Here is a 14,434-nt window from a genome sequence, read left to right as displayed (position 1 = left end):
ACACATTTTGACTCATCAGTTCAGAGCACTTGCTGTTGTTGTTTATCACATCAGTCCTTGTGTTTTTGTGTGTAGTTGAGTCTCTTGGTTTTGTTTCCAATTTGGAGGAATTGCTTTTTGCCAATATCTTTTCCATGAAGGCCACTTATGACAAAACCTCTCCAGACTGTAGAGGACTGTGCTGGATTTCTTCCAGTTTAGAAGGGACGTCAATTTGACGTATCTCTTGTCTGCTGCACTCAGTTTCCTTGGCCAACCACTGCATTTCTGGTCCTCAGCAATGCCCGTTTCGTTGTGTGTCTTTAGAAGAGCTTGGCAGCACATCTTCAAGTCCTTGTCTACCGCAAAATTTCTGCTTGGGAGGGACCTTGTTGATGCAGGATGACCACCTGTGTCTTATTGCTATGCTCGCTCTTGCCATGGTGTAAGAACTGATGATTTGAATGTTAAACTGTCACATCTATCACACTCTCACCTTTTAGTTTAGTTGTCCTTTGCCTTGTTTGATTCCTTCTACACTTGTTTCTGTTTCAGTTAATCAGTTTAGTTCATTCAATTCATTATGTTACTGATCATTAACTTTGTTTAATCATGCCTATAAAGTCATCAATATTTTAAATTTGAAAAGTGGCCTGTTATTTAATATATTACCATCTTTAACGAAATACAAAAGTTTCTCTGCAACATTTATTTTTTTGGAAAATGAATGTTTGGAAATCTAAAATTTGCTCTTTTCTACTGACACACTAATGCAGAAGACAAAACATAAACATCTAAAATAAAATTTATATAAAAACCCTAGAGTGCCTAAGACTTTTGCACAGTACTGTAAATATGATTTGAAAGTAAGATGTCAATAAAACTAATACCAGGACTAGATTGAGACCAATTAGCAGTTCATTGTCAGGGTATTGAACTTTGGTTATAATCAATCGCAAAATTGTAGACATTTCTGAATTGTTATTACTAAAAGGGGGAACTTCTTATTACTTTACTGCCCTTTGTTTCCTACAAACTTGAGCACTACTAAATTGGATATATTTTGACGTGAGCCTTCTGTATCTTGTCTATCTTGAGTAGGACCCATTGGCATTTGCTTTAGTTACCAAAAAGGACAAACATGTAAGCTTTATTTTGAAGAGATCTTTGTGGTATGTTCATAATCATATATGCCTTTGGTTTGGGGATTGTTTTTATTTCTTGGTCTATTGTAAATTTTCAATAAATTGATTGAGATTAGAATCAGAATCAAGTTTAATATCACAAGCATATGTCGTGAAATTTCTTAATTTTGTGGCAGCAGTACAATGCAATGATGATAATATAGCAGTACGTGATAATGTGCAATGATGATAATAGCTTCTTCTTCTTTATGTGCCTTGCGCGTTATATGCTTGGGTGATTGTGGCTTTTCACATCGAATGATCCCACGCAGCGTCAATGATATCTCGCACACTTAGATCTGTTAGTTCTTTCACAGTGTCCATATATTTTCTTCTTTGCCTTCCTCTTCTGCATTTCCCAGGCATACGGCCTTGTAATGTAAGGCGTTCTATTTCTCCCTTTCTGCTGACATGGCCCAGGAATTTAAGTTTCCTCTCATTTAATGTTCTCATTAAAGATCTTTTTGTATGGGCACGTTGGAGTACTGTCTCATTAGTTACCCTATCTCTATATGATATTTTCTACATCCTTCTAAGAAACCACATTTCTGTTGCTTCTAAGTTTCTTTGGAGTTCTGGTGTTATAGTCCATGTTTTGGAAGCGTACAACAAGTTTGACCAGATGTAACATTTTAGTAGTGTAAGCCTTGTTGTCATAGAAATGTGTCTGTTGGTAAAAATGGGTTTCATTTTTTGGAAGTTGGTTTTGGCAATGGCAATTCTTCTTTTTATTTCTACTTTTCTTCTAGCATCTTGTGATATAAAGCTACTGAGGTAATTAAAACTGATCTTTTGTTCAGTCTCTTGGTTACCAATGTACAATTGGCAGTTGGGAGTATCCTGCTGTTTTGATATTACCATACATCTGTTTTTTTTACAGTTGATGGTTAGACCAAAATCTGCACTTGTTTGTACTACTTTGTCTAGGAGGATTTGTAGGTCTTCTGCAGTACTTGCTATTAGAGTGGTATCATCTGCATATCTTATATTGTTGATGTTAACACCTCCAATTTTTATTCCATCTAGGTCTTCTATTTCTCTGAGAATTATTTCACTATAGATATTAAGTAATTCCGGTGAGGAAACACATCCCTGTCTAACTCCTCTTTGAATTTTAGTCCAATTAATTATATTATCATCAATTTTTACCGCCGCCGCTTGATTCCAGTATAAATTTTGAAGCAGTTGTTGGTCCTTTCTGTCAATGTTTAGTTTAGTGAGAATTTGAAATAATTTTTCATATTGCACTTTGTCGAATGCTTTAGTGAAATCAATAAAACATAAAAAGACATCATTTTGATATTGAATTGCCCTTTCTGAAAGCATTCGTAGTATGAAAATTGCGTACCTAGTTCCTCTATCCTCAATAAACCCATAGTGCAGTTTAGAAGTTTCTGGGCTTAACTGGTTTTTAATTCGACTCAGAACAATTCTCAACAAGATCTTTATTATGTGACTCATAAGACTGATTGTTCCATAATTTTCACAGTCAATAGTTCTAGGAATTTTTGGCAGAGTTGTAAATACTGATTTCAAGAGATTATCAGGCAATACACCAGACCCATATATGCCAATAAACAGTTCAAAAAAGAATATCTATGCCCAGATCTTGTAGGGCTTGTATCATTTTTACTGAAATTTCATCAGGTCCAGTGGTTTTACCATGTTTCATGCATTTCATTGCTTTAGTTATTTCTTCTTTGGTAATAGGTGGGCCAGAATTAGGGTGTTTAATATCTGGGGGTTCCCCTCTGTTATCTTCAAAAAGCTGCTCCATATACGGAATCCACCTCTCACATACTTTATCTGTATATGTTAGTATGGATCCATCTGCTGATCTTATGCATCCTGTACAGGAGGTTGTCTTAATTCCAGTAATTTCCTTAATTCACATGTGCATTTCTTTGCTGTTGTTAATATGGCCTTCTATTTCATTGCATTTTTGATTCAGCCATTCTTCCTTTGCAATATTGCACAATTGTCTGGTCTGTCTGTCTAGCTCTCTGTATTGCACTACATTTTTCTTTATTAACCTTCTTTGTTCCATCAGATCTAGAATTTCTTACGTTATCCACCCCTTGTTGGTGAGTTGGATTTCTTGTCTTGGGATTATCTCTTCTGCTGATTGCTGTATAGCATATTGAAATCTGTCCCAAATGGGTTTTGTTTCGTTTTCGTTGACGTGTTCTTCTGCAGCTGTTTTGAATTATTGCTTAAGTATGCTATCATTTTTAAGTTCTCCCAGCATATACTTCTTTCTCTTTTTTCCACGTTTCAGTTTCTTTAATTTTGTTTTAATGGTAGCTATTACTGGATGGTGATCTGAACCACAGTCTGCTCCTGAGTAGGCTTTAGAATTTGTGACATTATTTCTAAAGCATTTATTGATGGTAATGAAATCTATTTGATTCCTTGTTCTATCTCCAGGGCTAATCCAAGTACACAATCTTCGTGGATGTTTTTTATACCAAGTATTGGAGATCACTTGGTTGTTTCTGACACACCAATCAGTAAACCTTTTTCCATTTTCATTTTTCTCCCCTAATCCAAAAAGTCCTATGATGTTATCAACCCTTTCCTGTCCAACTTTGGAATTAAAATCTCCTATGACTAGTTTTATATCCTGAGATTTACATTGCTCATAAGCACTGTCGAGGTCTTCATAAAACTTGTTGATATCCTCTTCATCCGCATCATTTGTTGGTGCATAGGCTTGGATTATGCTAATGTTAAAAGGGTTGCCCCATAATTTAACTAAAAGCAGCCGGTCAGATATCGCCCAATATCCCATAAGATATTTGTTTGTTTAAAATAATTCCAACTCCATACATATGCTGTTGACCTCCAGGGTACATTATCAGAGAACTATTCTTAGTGAATTTGCCACTGTCGGTGCATCTAATTTCTGACAGGCCTAAGATATCAACTTCCAACCTTTTCATTTCATTTAATGTGTTGTCCAACTTTCCTTTCTGGTAAAGTGTACGGATATTCCATGTTGATAATAGCAGTCCATGATAATATAGGATAATATAGGAAAAAACTGAATTATAGTAAGTCTGTGTGTGTGTGTCTATATATAGTGAGGTAGTATTAATGATTTCAGTGTCCATTCAGAAATTGGACGACAGAGAGGAAGAAGCTGTTCCTGAATCGCTGAGTGTGTGCCTTCAGGCTTCTGTACCTCCTTCCTTATGGTAACCATGAGAAGAGGGAATGTCTTGGGTGGTGGGGGTCCTTAATGATGGATGCTACCTTTTTGAGGCACCATTACTTGAAGATGTCTTGGATACTATGGAGGCTAGTGATCATGATGGAGCTGACTAATTTTACAGCTGTCTGCAGCTTATTACGATCTTATGCAGTAGCCCCAAACCAGACGGTGATGCAGCCAGTCAGAATGCTTTTCAGGGTACATTTGAAGAAATTTTTGAGTGTTTTAGGTGACAGTCCAAATCTCCTCAAACTCTTAGTGAATTACTAAAAAATGCATTCACTATACATTATCCTTGCAGAGATTGTACTTGAATTAGTTTTGGAATCCTGCAAACGTTCTCCTCGTGTTCTTGATTAAGTGAGCATCAACGGACCATGGTATCGATAGAATCTTTATCCCAGGGAAAGGGAGTTTAGAACTAGAAAGCACAGCTTGAAGGTGAGATGGGAAATGTTTTAAGGAGATCTGAGAAGAGTAGACTTTTCTATATAGAAGGAGGTGGATCTCAATTTATCTTCCCTCAGCAGAAATTAGAGAATGTCAGTTTCATTAGATTGCTTTAAAAAACAAAGTTGTCTGCATTGGCAGATGGAAATTTGAAGCAAAAAAGACTAATCTTACATATCTCTTCATTTCCAATAAATCCAATGTAATAATGAATTTGTATGCTTTAAGCAGGCACGATATTCATGAATACTGTGCTTGTACCACTTGTGTTTGCCATGGCCACTATTAGACAGATAAGGTTTCTTCTTCAGGCTAAGAACACGAATGGTATCACTCTGAACTCTGTGGCATTCTTAAGGGCTGTTGGTGGCCTACTTCAGACTCTTCCTGTACCCCCTCTACCTCTCACAAATGGCCTGAGAACAACTGCCAGTGAAGTCTTTCAAAAGTAAAAATGCGACATGTGGTAAGTGTAACTTTTTTTAAATGACAAACCTTGTTTGTTTAGTTATAGGAAGAAAAGCAAACACAGATTGGTTGGCAAATTCAAGATGGCTGCCACACAGGAAATCAGTTACCTCTCTGCAGTGAATGACTTCTACTCCTGTATCCTTTTGCTGTACGTACAATGTTTATGTGTAATGGGATTAGATTTGTGTGTTGCTCAGGCTACTTTGTCTTCAATTTTAAAAAAAATGTGTAATCAAATCTAGTGCACCAAAAGCAAAATTTCTCCACTGTTCAGTTATCTATCAAGAGAGATAGAATGGAGAAGTCATGAATTATAGCCTTTGCAATAACATTTTGGCTGCTTTAGGTTTCTACATAGTTGCCAAAATAAATAATTTAATGCCAGATTTTCTTTGCCTCAAGTCTAGTGCACACCATGGGTGTTTGCTCCAGCTTCATCAATAAAGAAAACATGTGCTTGGGCCATCATCTCTTTTTTTTTCTCTCTCCTGGAAGAAGGCAAACATTGGAGAGTGCTTTTTCCTTGACTATTTTTAGCAAATTAAAGCAATGCTGCTTTATATTTTCAAATTACTTGCCAAGCTAGAGAGCAGTGGGAAATGCACTCCAGTACCTATTGTCCCTGGGTTGGAAACCTTGATAGCCCAAAACTGCTTTGAAGAAATTTGTAGCCCTAATCTCAGTAAGCAACCCTCAAGATTTCTGACACTGCAGTCATTCTGTGTTCTTTTGGATCTGCACGAATCCAATGAGAGCCAAAATAATACTTGTACTTGTCACATGAAATTGCTTCCATGCTTCATGGAACTAATTAGTTCTGAAATGCAGGACACAGGCTGTCATTGTTGAATATTGGTAGCCTGCAAATAGCTTAGAGGCGGAGTGATATTCTGTCTAGGTAGCCTCCAGCCTGATGACGTGAACATCGGTTTCTCTAACTTCGGGTAATTTATTTATTTATTAATTGAGATACAGTACGGAACAGGCCCTGACAGCCTGTCCAGCAACTCCTAATTTTAACCCTACCCTAACCAGCTTCTTCCCCACCGCCACTTCTCTCTCCTTCCATTCCCTGTTCTGATTCCCCTCTTACCTCTTTTCTTCTCACCTGCCTATCACCTTCCTCTGGTGGTCTTCCTCCTTCACTTTCTCTAATGGTCCACTCTCCTGTCCTATCAGATTCCCTCTTCACCCCTTTACCTTTTCCACCTATCACCTCCAACCTTGTCATTTCATCCCCCTCACCTGGTTTCACCTATCACCTTCTAGCTTGTTCTTCTTCCCCTCCCTCTCTCCCTTACCTTCTTATTCTGGCTTCTTACCCCTTCCTTTCCAGTCCTGATGAAGGCTCTCAGCCTGAAACATCGACTCTCTATTCCCCTCCGTGGTTGCTGCCCGACCTGCTGAGTCCCTGCAGCATTTTTGTGTGGATTTCCACCATCTTTGATGTGAATGTTATGTGGTTCTGTTTTGTTGTTGGCGGCAATGGACAAGAGAGATGTTGGAAGATGCTGGGCGGATTCTGGTTTTCTTTGAGTAGTAACTTTGGCTTGAACAGGAAGATGGCAAAATGCTGTGGCCATCTTTTTTGTTTAGTTGTGGAGACAAGAAGAAAAATATCCTCTGAGATGATCGCAAATGGGTGGAACGGTTTATCACTGGACCTAGGACCCAGCAAAATACATTTCCAAATGTCATTGTATTTATATGTTGTATACAAGTCATTCTGCTCTTTTCATTCTTAATGTCTTACTACAGCAGAATATAGTATAATTTGGGATGAAAACTGGAAAAAAAGACAGTCAACTCCTTAAGATCAAAAATCTGGAATAAACTCCAATAAGCTTTAATTGGAAACAACAGAAATATCACAAACACTAGTAAATTAAAAGGAATAATTAAGAACTGTTTACTGGATAATTTAGTTCATGATGTTTTGATATTTTAATGTGCTTTAAGACAATATCATGGCTTTCATTGTGGGGCTGATCCCCATAAATATATAAGATAAGTAAGGGTTATTTTTTTCTACCTAAGGAATTTATCTGATGGTTCCCAATCCAAAACTGTGAGGTGTAATTCCAGGTTGCAGAGTCTGTGTGGCGGAAAATTGTGTCTTCAACAGAAAATGTGTCAAAAATGGCCAGAAACAAAGAACAATTGCAGCAGTACTTAGTATCTTACAGAGACACTGAGCTGAGGCCATGAAATACTTCTAAGCACAGATATAATATGCAGCACAAAAGGAGCCCATTCAACCTGGGTCTGCATTATGTCTTTCAAAGAGCATTCCAGTTAGTCCTATTCTCTGCTTTTTAGTGAACATCCCTGCAGTTACTTTCCATTTGTGTAAATAAACAACTGTTGAATATATTCTGTTAATCCAGCAGGCAAATTCCTAAGCATTTGATCTGAAGAACTATTTCTCCATAATTCTTTTGGTTATTTTCTAATCATCTCTTTAATGGAATTCTTTATTCTATGCAAACCCTTCATGATATTAAGCGTGTCTTTCAAATCTTCTTTTAGTTTAGGACTGCTTTTTGAAAGTTTTGGTGCTATCATGATGGGGGTAAAGGATCTGCTGTGCTTTGTAATTCTGTGATTCCTCATGGCCATCATTGCTTTAAAAACAAATCCAGCCACTCCTATCTACCTAGATCTATAATTCCATATTCCTGGAACTTCTCTAAAAGTTTCATAGCCTTCCTGAAGTGTAATGCCAAGAATTGGACACAGGGCTTCTGCTGCAAAATCTTACGGAGCTTGACAGGGTAAATGCAGATGTGATATTTTCTTTGCCTGGGATGTTTGAATGTTTTGGGCTGGCTCATCCTCAGCTCTATCATACTGGTTCCCATCCTTCTCCCAAACTAATATGGCAGGGGGATGGGAACTAGGATGATAGAGCTGAGGATGAGCCAGCAGGTTTACAAGTAGATGATGCATGTAACAAAGAGGCAAAATTCAAAAAAGCAAAGACTGCAGGATTGAAGGTGCTGTATTTAAATGTGCATAGCATCTGGAATAAGGTGGTGCAATTAGAGATTGATCAGTATAACATTGTGGGCATCATTGAATCATGGCTGAAAGAAGGCCATAGTTGGGAGCTTAACATCAAAGGATATACTTTGTATCAAAAGGACAGGCAAGAAGGCATAGGTGGTGATGTGGTTCTGTTGTTAAGAGATGGAATTACATCCTTAAAAAGAAGTGATATAAGGTGAGAGAATATTGAATCTTTGTGGATAGAGTGAAAAAATTGCAAGGGTAAAATAACTATTATGGGAATCATATATAGGCTGCCAAATGGTAGCCAAGATGTGAGGGTGAGCTTGCAAAGGGAGCTGGAAAAGACATATAATAAGGGAAATGGCACAATTGTAATGAGGGACTTCAATATGCAAGAGGATTGGAAAAATCAGGTTGGTGTTGGATAACAAGAGTGCAAATTTGTTGAATGCCTACGAAATAGCTTTTTAGAGCAGCTTGTGCTTGAGCCTACTTGGGGAAAGGCTGTCTTAGATTGGGTGTTGTGTAGTAACCCAGATCTTCCTAGGGAGCTTAATGTAAAGGAACCCTTAGGAGATAGTGATCATAATATGATTGGATTCATACTGCAGTTTGAGAGGGAGAAGCATAAGTCAGATGTATCAGTATTGCAATGGAATAAAGGGAATTACAGAGGCATGAGAGAGGTGGTTGTTCAGGTAGATTGGAGGGGGATACTGGCAGGGATGACAGCAGAGCAGAGATGGATGAAGTTTCTGGGAATAGTTCACAAGGTGCACAGAGGAAGTTGTTCTCAACTGGCAGGTACCCGTGGCTGACAAAGGATGTTAAGGACTGCATAAAAGCATGAAAGGTAGCAAAAGTGCATTGGATAAGAGTAAAAGGGAGGTAGAGTTGATATTGGACCACTGGAAAATGGAGCTGGAGAGATAGTCATCGGAGACAAATGGCAGAGGGACTTAGTCGGTACTTTGCATCAGTCTTCACTGTGGAAGACACTAGCAATGAGCCAGAGGTCCGTGAGTGTCAGGGAGCAGGTGTGAGTGCCATTGCTATTACAAAGGAAAAAGTGCTAGGCAAGCTCAAAGATTGTAAGGCAGATAAGTCACCTGGATCAGATGGACATCCCAGAGTCCTGAGAGAGGTTGCTGAAGAGATAATGGATGCATTGGTCATGATCTTTCAAGAATCACTTGATTCTGGCATGCTCCCAGAGGACTGGAAGGTTGCAAATGTCACTTCACTCCTTAAGAAGGGAGGAAGGCAAAAATAAATTATAGGCCAGTTAGTTTAACCCCAGTTGTTGGTAAGATGTTGGAGTCTATTATTAAGGATGAGGTTTCGGGGTACTTGGAGACTAATGATAAAATAAGTTAAAGTCAGCGTGGTTTCTGTGAAGGGAAATCGTACCTGACAAATCTGTTAATGTTCTTTGAGGAAGTAACAAACAGGGTGCACAAAGGAGAGGCAGTGGATGTCATTTACTTGGATTTTCGGAGGGCATTTGATAAGGTGCCACACATGAGACTGCTTAACAAGATAAAATCCTATGGCATTACAGGAAAGATACTGGCATGGATAGAGGAATGTCTCACAGGCAGGAAGCAGCAAGTGGGAATAAAGGGGGCCTTTTCTGGTTGGCTGCCGGTTACTAATGGTGTTCCTCGGGTCAGTATTGGGACAGCTACTTTTCACATTGTTTATCAATAACTTGGATAATGGAATTGATAACTTTGTGGTAAAGTTTGTGGATGGTACAAAGATAGGTAGAAAGGTAGGGAGTGCTGAGGAAGTAATGCAATTGCTGCAGGACATAGACAAATTGGAAAAATAGGCAAAAAAGTGTTAGATAGAATACAATGTTAGGAATTGTATGATAATGCATTTTGGTAAAAGGAACAATAGTGCAGACTATTATCTATTAAATGGGGAGAAGCTTCAATCATCAGAGGTGCAGAGGAACTTGGGATTCCTTGTGCAAGGCTCCCAGAAGTCTTTCAGGTTTGCAGGTTGAGTCTGTGGTAAAGAAGGCAAATTCAATGTTGGCATTTATTTCAAGGGGAATAGAATATAAAAGCCAAGAGATAATGATAAGGCTTTATAAGACCCTAGTCAGGCTGCACTTGGAGTATTGTCAGCAGTTTTGGGCCCTGTATCTCAGAATGGATGTGTTGTCATTGGAGAGGTTCACAAGGATGTTTTCAGGAATGGAGGGGTTAACACAGAGAGGAGCATTTGGCTGCTTTGTGCCTGTACTCACTGGAATGCAGGAGGATCTCATTGAAAGCTACAGAATGTTGAAAGGACTAGATGAGGTGGATGTGGAGAGGATGTTTCCTATGGTGGGGTTGTCCAGACCTTGAGGGCACAGCCTCAAAATTGAGAGGCAAACCTTTAGAACAGAGTTGAGGAGGAATTTTTTTTAGTCAGAACGTTTTGAATCAGTGGAATGCTCTGCCACAGTGTGGTAGAGATCAAGTCCGTGGGTATATGTAAGACAGAAGTTGATAGCGTCCTGATCGGTCAGGGCATTGAAGGATATGGTGAGAAGGTAGGTGGATGGGCTTAACTGGGATCCGGAATCATCCATGATGGAATGATGGAGCAGACTCAATGGGATGAATGACCTAATTGTACACCTATGTCTTATTTTCTAATTTTTGTAATACTTGCATATGAGCCTTTTGTGAATCATGCAGTCAGACAACCAAATTCATTTGTCTTTAAGCTCTTCAACCTCTCACTACTGAGATAATGTTTTATGTTGAAAATTTTGCTGCCAATGCATAGAACCGTCACACGTTATGCTTTATTTACTGGGTCTTTTGAGCACTCAGAATTTCTCTTTGTAGCTTCCTTTTCCTCTTCACAAAATGATTTCCTCATCTACCTTATCAGAAAATTTAGCATCTGTACCTTTGGTGTCTTTTATATAAATTGTAATAATTTAAAGACCGAGCATACTAATAGCATACCATTCATTATATTTTACAGGAACTCAGCAGGCTTGGCAGCATCTATGGAAAAACAGGCCAAGACCCTGATGAAGGGTTTTGGCCTGAAACGTTGACTGTTTAATCCTTTCCATAGATAATGCCTGGCCTGTGGAGTTCCTCGTTCGTTCGTTTTGCTTTGGATTTCGAGCACCTGTAGATTTTCTTGGGTTTGTTCTTCATTACATGTTGCTATCTATTTCTGCTGCCTCTTTTATTTCTTTTTTGATCAATCTTTTGATCCATAATAACAATTAACCTCTTTCTTTTCTGCGATAATCTTTGACGTGGCACCTTTGGGAAAGCTTAATCCCATTGGATCCCTTTTAGCCAAAGAATATGTGACTGATTCAATGATCTTATCAGACAAGATCTCCCTTTCTCCAAACTGTATTGATTTTGCTTGATTACCTTGAATTTATTGAAATATATTTTTAATTACATCTTCCAAGATTTTTCTTCTGACGGCAATTAATCTAATTGGTAAATAATTCCTACATTTTGGCCCCTACTCTTTTAAACAAAATTTAAGATTTGCATATGCTATTTTCCAATCAAATATAACTTTCCCTGATTTAAAAAAATTCGAATTAAAACTAGCATTATCAATTACTATTAAGATTCTAAGATGAAGTCCATCAAGGCCCAGAGACTTTGGTCTAATGTTTTCTTCTAAGTTGACCCTCTAATGTGAGGAATGAAATCAGTAAAGCTATCAAAGCTGTGAAATGCAGGTCTTTTCCTACTTAAATAAAAGGAAAGATATGGTAGTTGGTGCCTTAAGGTTGAGGAGATAATGGAGATGAGCTCCCATGACCTATTAAATGCTCCCAATGGAGCGTGTTTCAAATAGCCTCTAACAACCAAATCCAGCTCTTGGCTTTCATGTGTGGCTTAGCTACTAAGTCCGGCAAAACTGTTTCCGCTGACAGGAGAAGGGCCAGTCTGTTTGGGCAGATGAGGCTCATCAGTTGTGTTCATCTAGGAGAAGGAAAACTCTGATCAAAAGCCTCTGCTGCCTTACAGCTATACCCACTTGTAGGGAAAGGCTTTGGGAGTAAACCCCGAGGAAAAGTCTGTTGCTAGAGCCCTTAAGACTATCCTAAGTTGAGTTCAACACTAACTAGCAACTCTTGCGATGTTGCTGGCAACAAGCTGTATAAGTCTCTGCCATTCCTTTGGATTCATCAGCTGCTTGGAGAGGGGGAGCCTGCTACATGGGCAAAAGCTTGCTCTCCATATAGTACAGCTCTGGCTTGCGTATGACATAGACAGCTGGGACACAATATCCATGGCCGATCTCGACCAACGGAGGGCCTCATAGATTTGGTGGTGTAAAAGGCATACGGCATGTTCAAAATTTCCAACATCTGCAGAATCTCATGTTTCTGGAACAGCATGCTCATCTTCACAGCTCGGGTATTAGAATAAAAAAATTGCGAAGCGATGTTGCATCTTCATAAAACAGTGGTTAGACTGTATTTGGCGTATTGTGTGCAATTTTGGTTGGCACAGTATGGAAGGATGTCATTGTGATGGAAAAAATGCAGAGGAGATTCACAAGAGTGTTTTCTGGATTGGAGGATTGTAGTGGGCATTAGTTGGATAGGCTGGACATTGTTTCCTGAAGCAAAAGGAGAGGGAGGATGACCTGATAGAGGTATATAGAATACATAGTCTAGATAAGTGCCCATGGTAGCTGAATCTAAAAACATGAGCGCATAGGTTTAAGGTATGGAACTTGTTGCCTGAAGAAAAGGTGGCATTTTTAAGTGATATTTAGACGGACTAAATACATCAGAGACCTGGGTTCAACTCCTGCACTCTCTGAAGGGGTTTGTACATTCTCCCCATGATTGTGTGGGTTTCCTCCAAATGCTTTGGTTTCCTTCCACATTCAAAAGATGTGCGGGTTAGTAGGTCACATGGGTGTAATTGGGTGGTGTGGGCTTCTTGGGCTTGAAGGGCCTGTTGCCATGCTGTATCTCTAATAAACATAAATTGATGCTTGAATGGGCATGACACAGGAGGATACAGACCTAATGCAGCCAAATTGAGCCAGTGTAAATGAGCAAGAAATATTGGCATAGATGTGGTATGCCAAAGAGACCATTTCTGTGCTACATGATGCTCTGATTCTCAAGACCAGAACTGTATGCAGTCGTCCAGGTGTGGTCTCACCAACATCCAGTGTATTTATAGCAAGTCTTCCCTACTTTTAAACTCCATTTCCAATTTTAAAAAAGCATATATTGCAATGTACTTTATTCTCTCTCCATTGAAGCCAAATTCTACGTTAGAATTCTTTCTCCCAGTTTGCTGAATTTCACATTTCCAGTGAGCTACACAGGAACGATTCTGCAGATGACGGAAATGCATAAAATGCTGGAGGAACTCAGCAAGTCGGGCAGCACCTACCGAGTGGAATAAGCAGTCGAAGATCTGAGCCAAGAGCCTTCATCAGGACTGGCAGGGAAGTGGGGATGGGGATGGAGGAGTACGAGCTGGGTAGATAAAACCAGGTGAGGGGAAGGTGTATGGGTGGGAGAGGGGGGATGAATTGAGAAGCTGAGCAGAATCGAAAAGGTGAAGGGCTGAAGAAGAGGGGAGAAGGGACTATGGGTTAAAGAGAAGAAGGAGGGTTACCAGCATGAGGTGATAGGCAGGTTGAAGAAAAGGGACAGGATAAGAGGGAAGCCAGAATCTGAAATTCAGAAAGGGAGAAGTGGTGGGGTTGGGGGGGGGAATTATCGGAAAACACTTTGTGTTCTTCTCAAGATATACTTTCCTACCTACCATTGTATTGTCATTTCTGGCAGCCGTACACTCAGAATATCTGTCAAAGACTACTTTAGATTGTAAATAGTTGAGGCCCCAGCATTTACTCCTGTGGTGCTCCAAATATCTTATTTATCTGCTAACCAATCCTCTACATGCTGTTATGTTCTTTTAATCCCCAAAACCTTGAGCTCTTACCTTCTGCAATTATCCTTGCAAACCTTTGGTCCCATTAGTTCAGAATCAGGCTTATTATCACTGATGTCGTGAAATTTGTTGTTTTGTGGCAGTAGTACAGTGCAATACATGAATTCTTCATCATCGTCATCATTATGTGAAATGTTGTATGGCGT

At 39.2% G+C, this 14,434-nt stretch overlaps 1 protein-coding gene across 1 annotated transcript in view; it reads left to right on the top strand.

The window, feature by feature from the left end:
* wdr27 (WD repeat domain 27) overlaps nucleotides 1-14,434 on the top strand; it is a 292,507-nt gene that overhangs the window by 102,319 nt on the left and 175,754 nt on the right. The window contains exon 20 of the mRNA XM_072266892.1: nucleotides 5,336-5,433. Coding sequence (XP_072122993.1) covers nucleotides 5,336-5,433 — 98 coding nt within the window. The remainder of the gene's footprint in view (nucleotides 1-5,335; nucleotides 5,434-14,434) is intronic.

The sequence above is a fragment of the Mobula birostris genome, chromosome 8 (assembly GCF_030028105.1).
Source record: "Mobula birostris isolate sMobBir1 chromosome 8, sMobBir1.hap1, whole genome shotgun sequence".
In the NCBI taxonomy this organism is placed as follows: Eukaryota; Metazoa; Chordata; class Chondrichthyes; order Myliobatiformes; family Myliobatidae; genus Mobula; species Mobula birostris.
The sequence above is the reverse complement of the archived record's forward strand: the minus strand, read 5'-3'. Positions and strand labels throughout refer to the sequence as shown.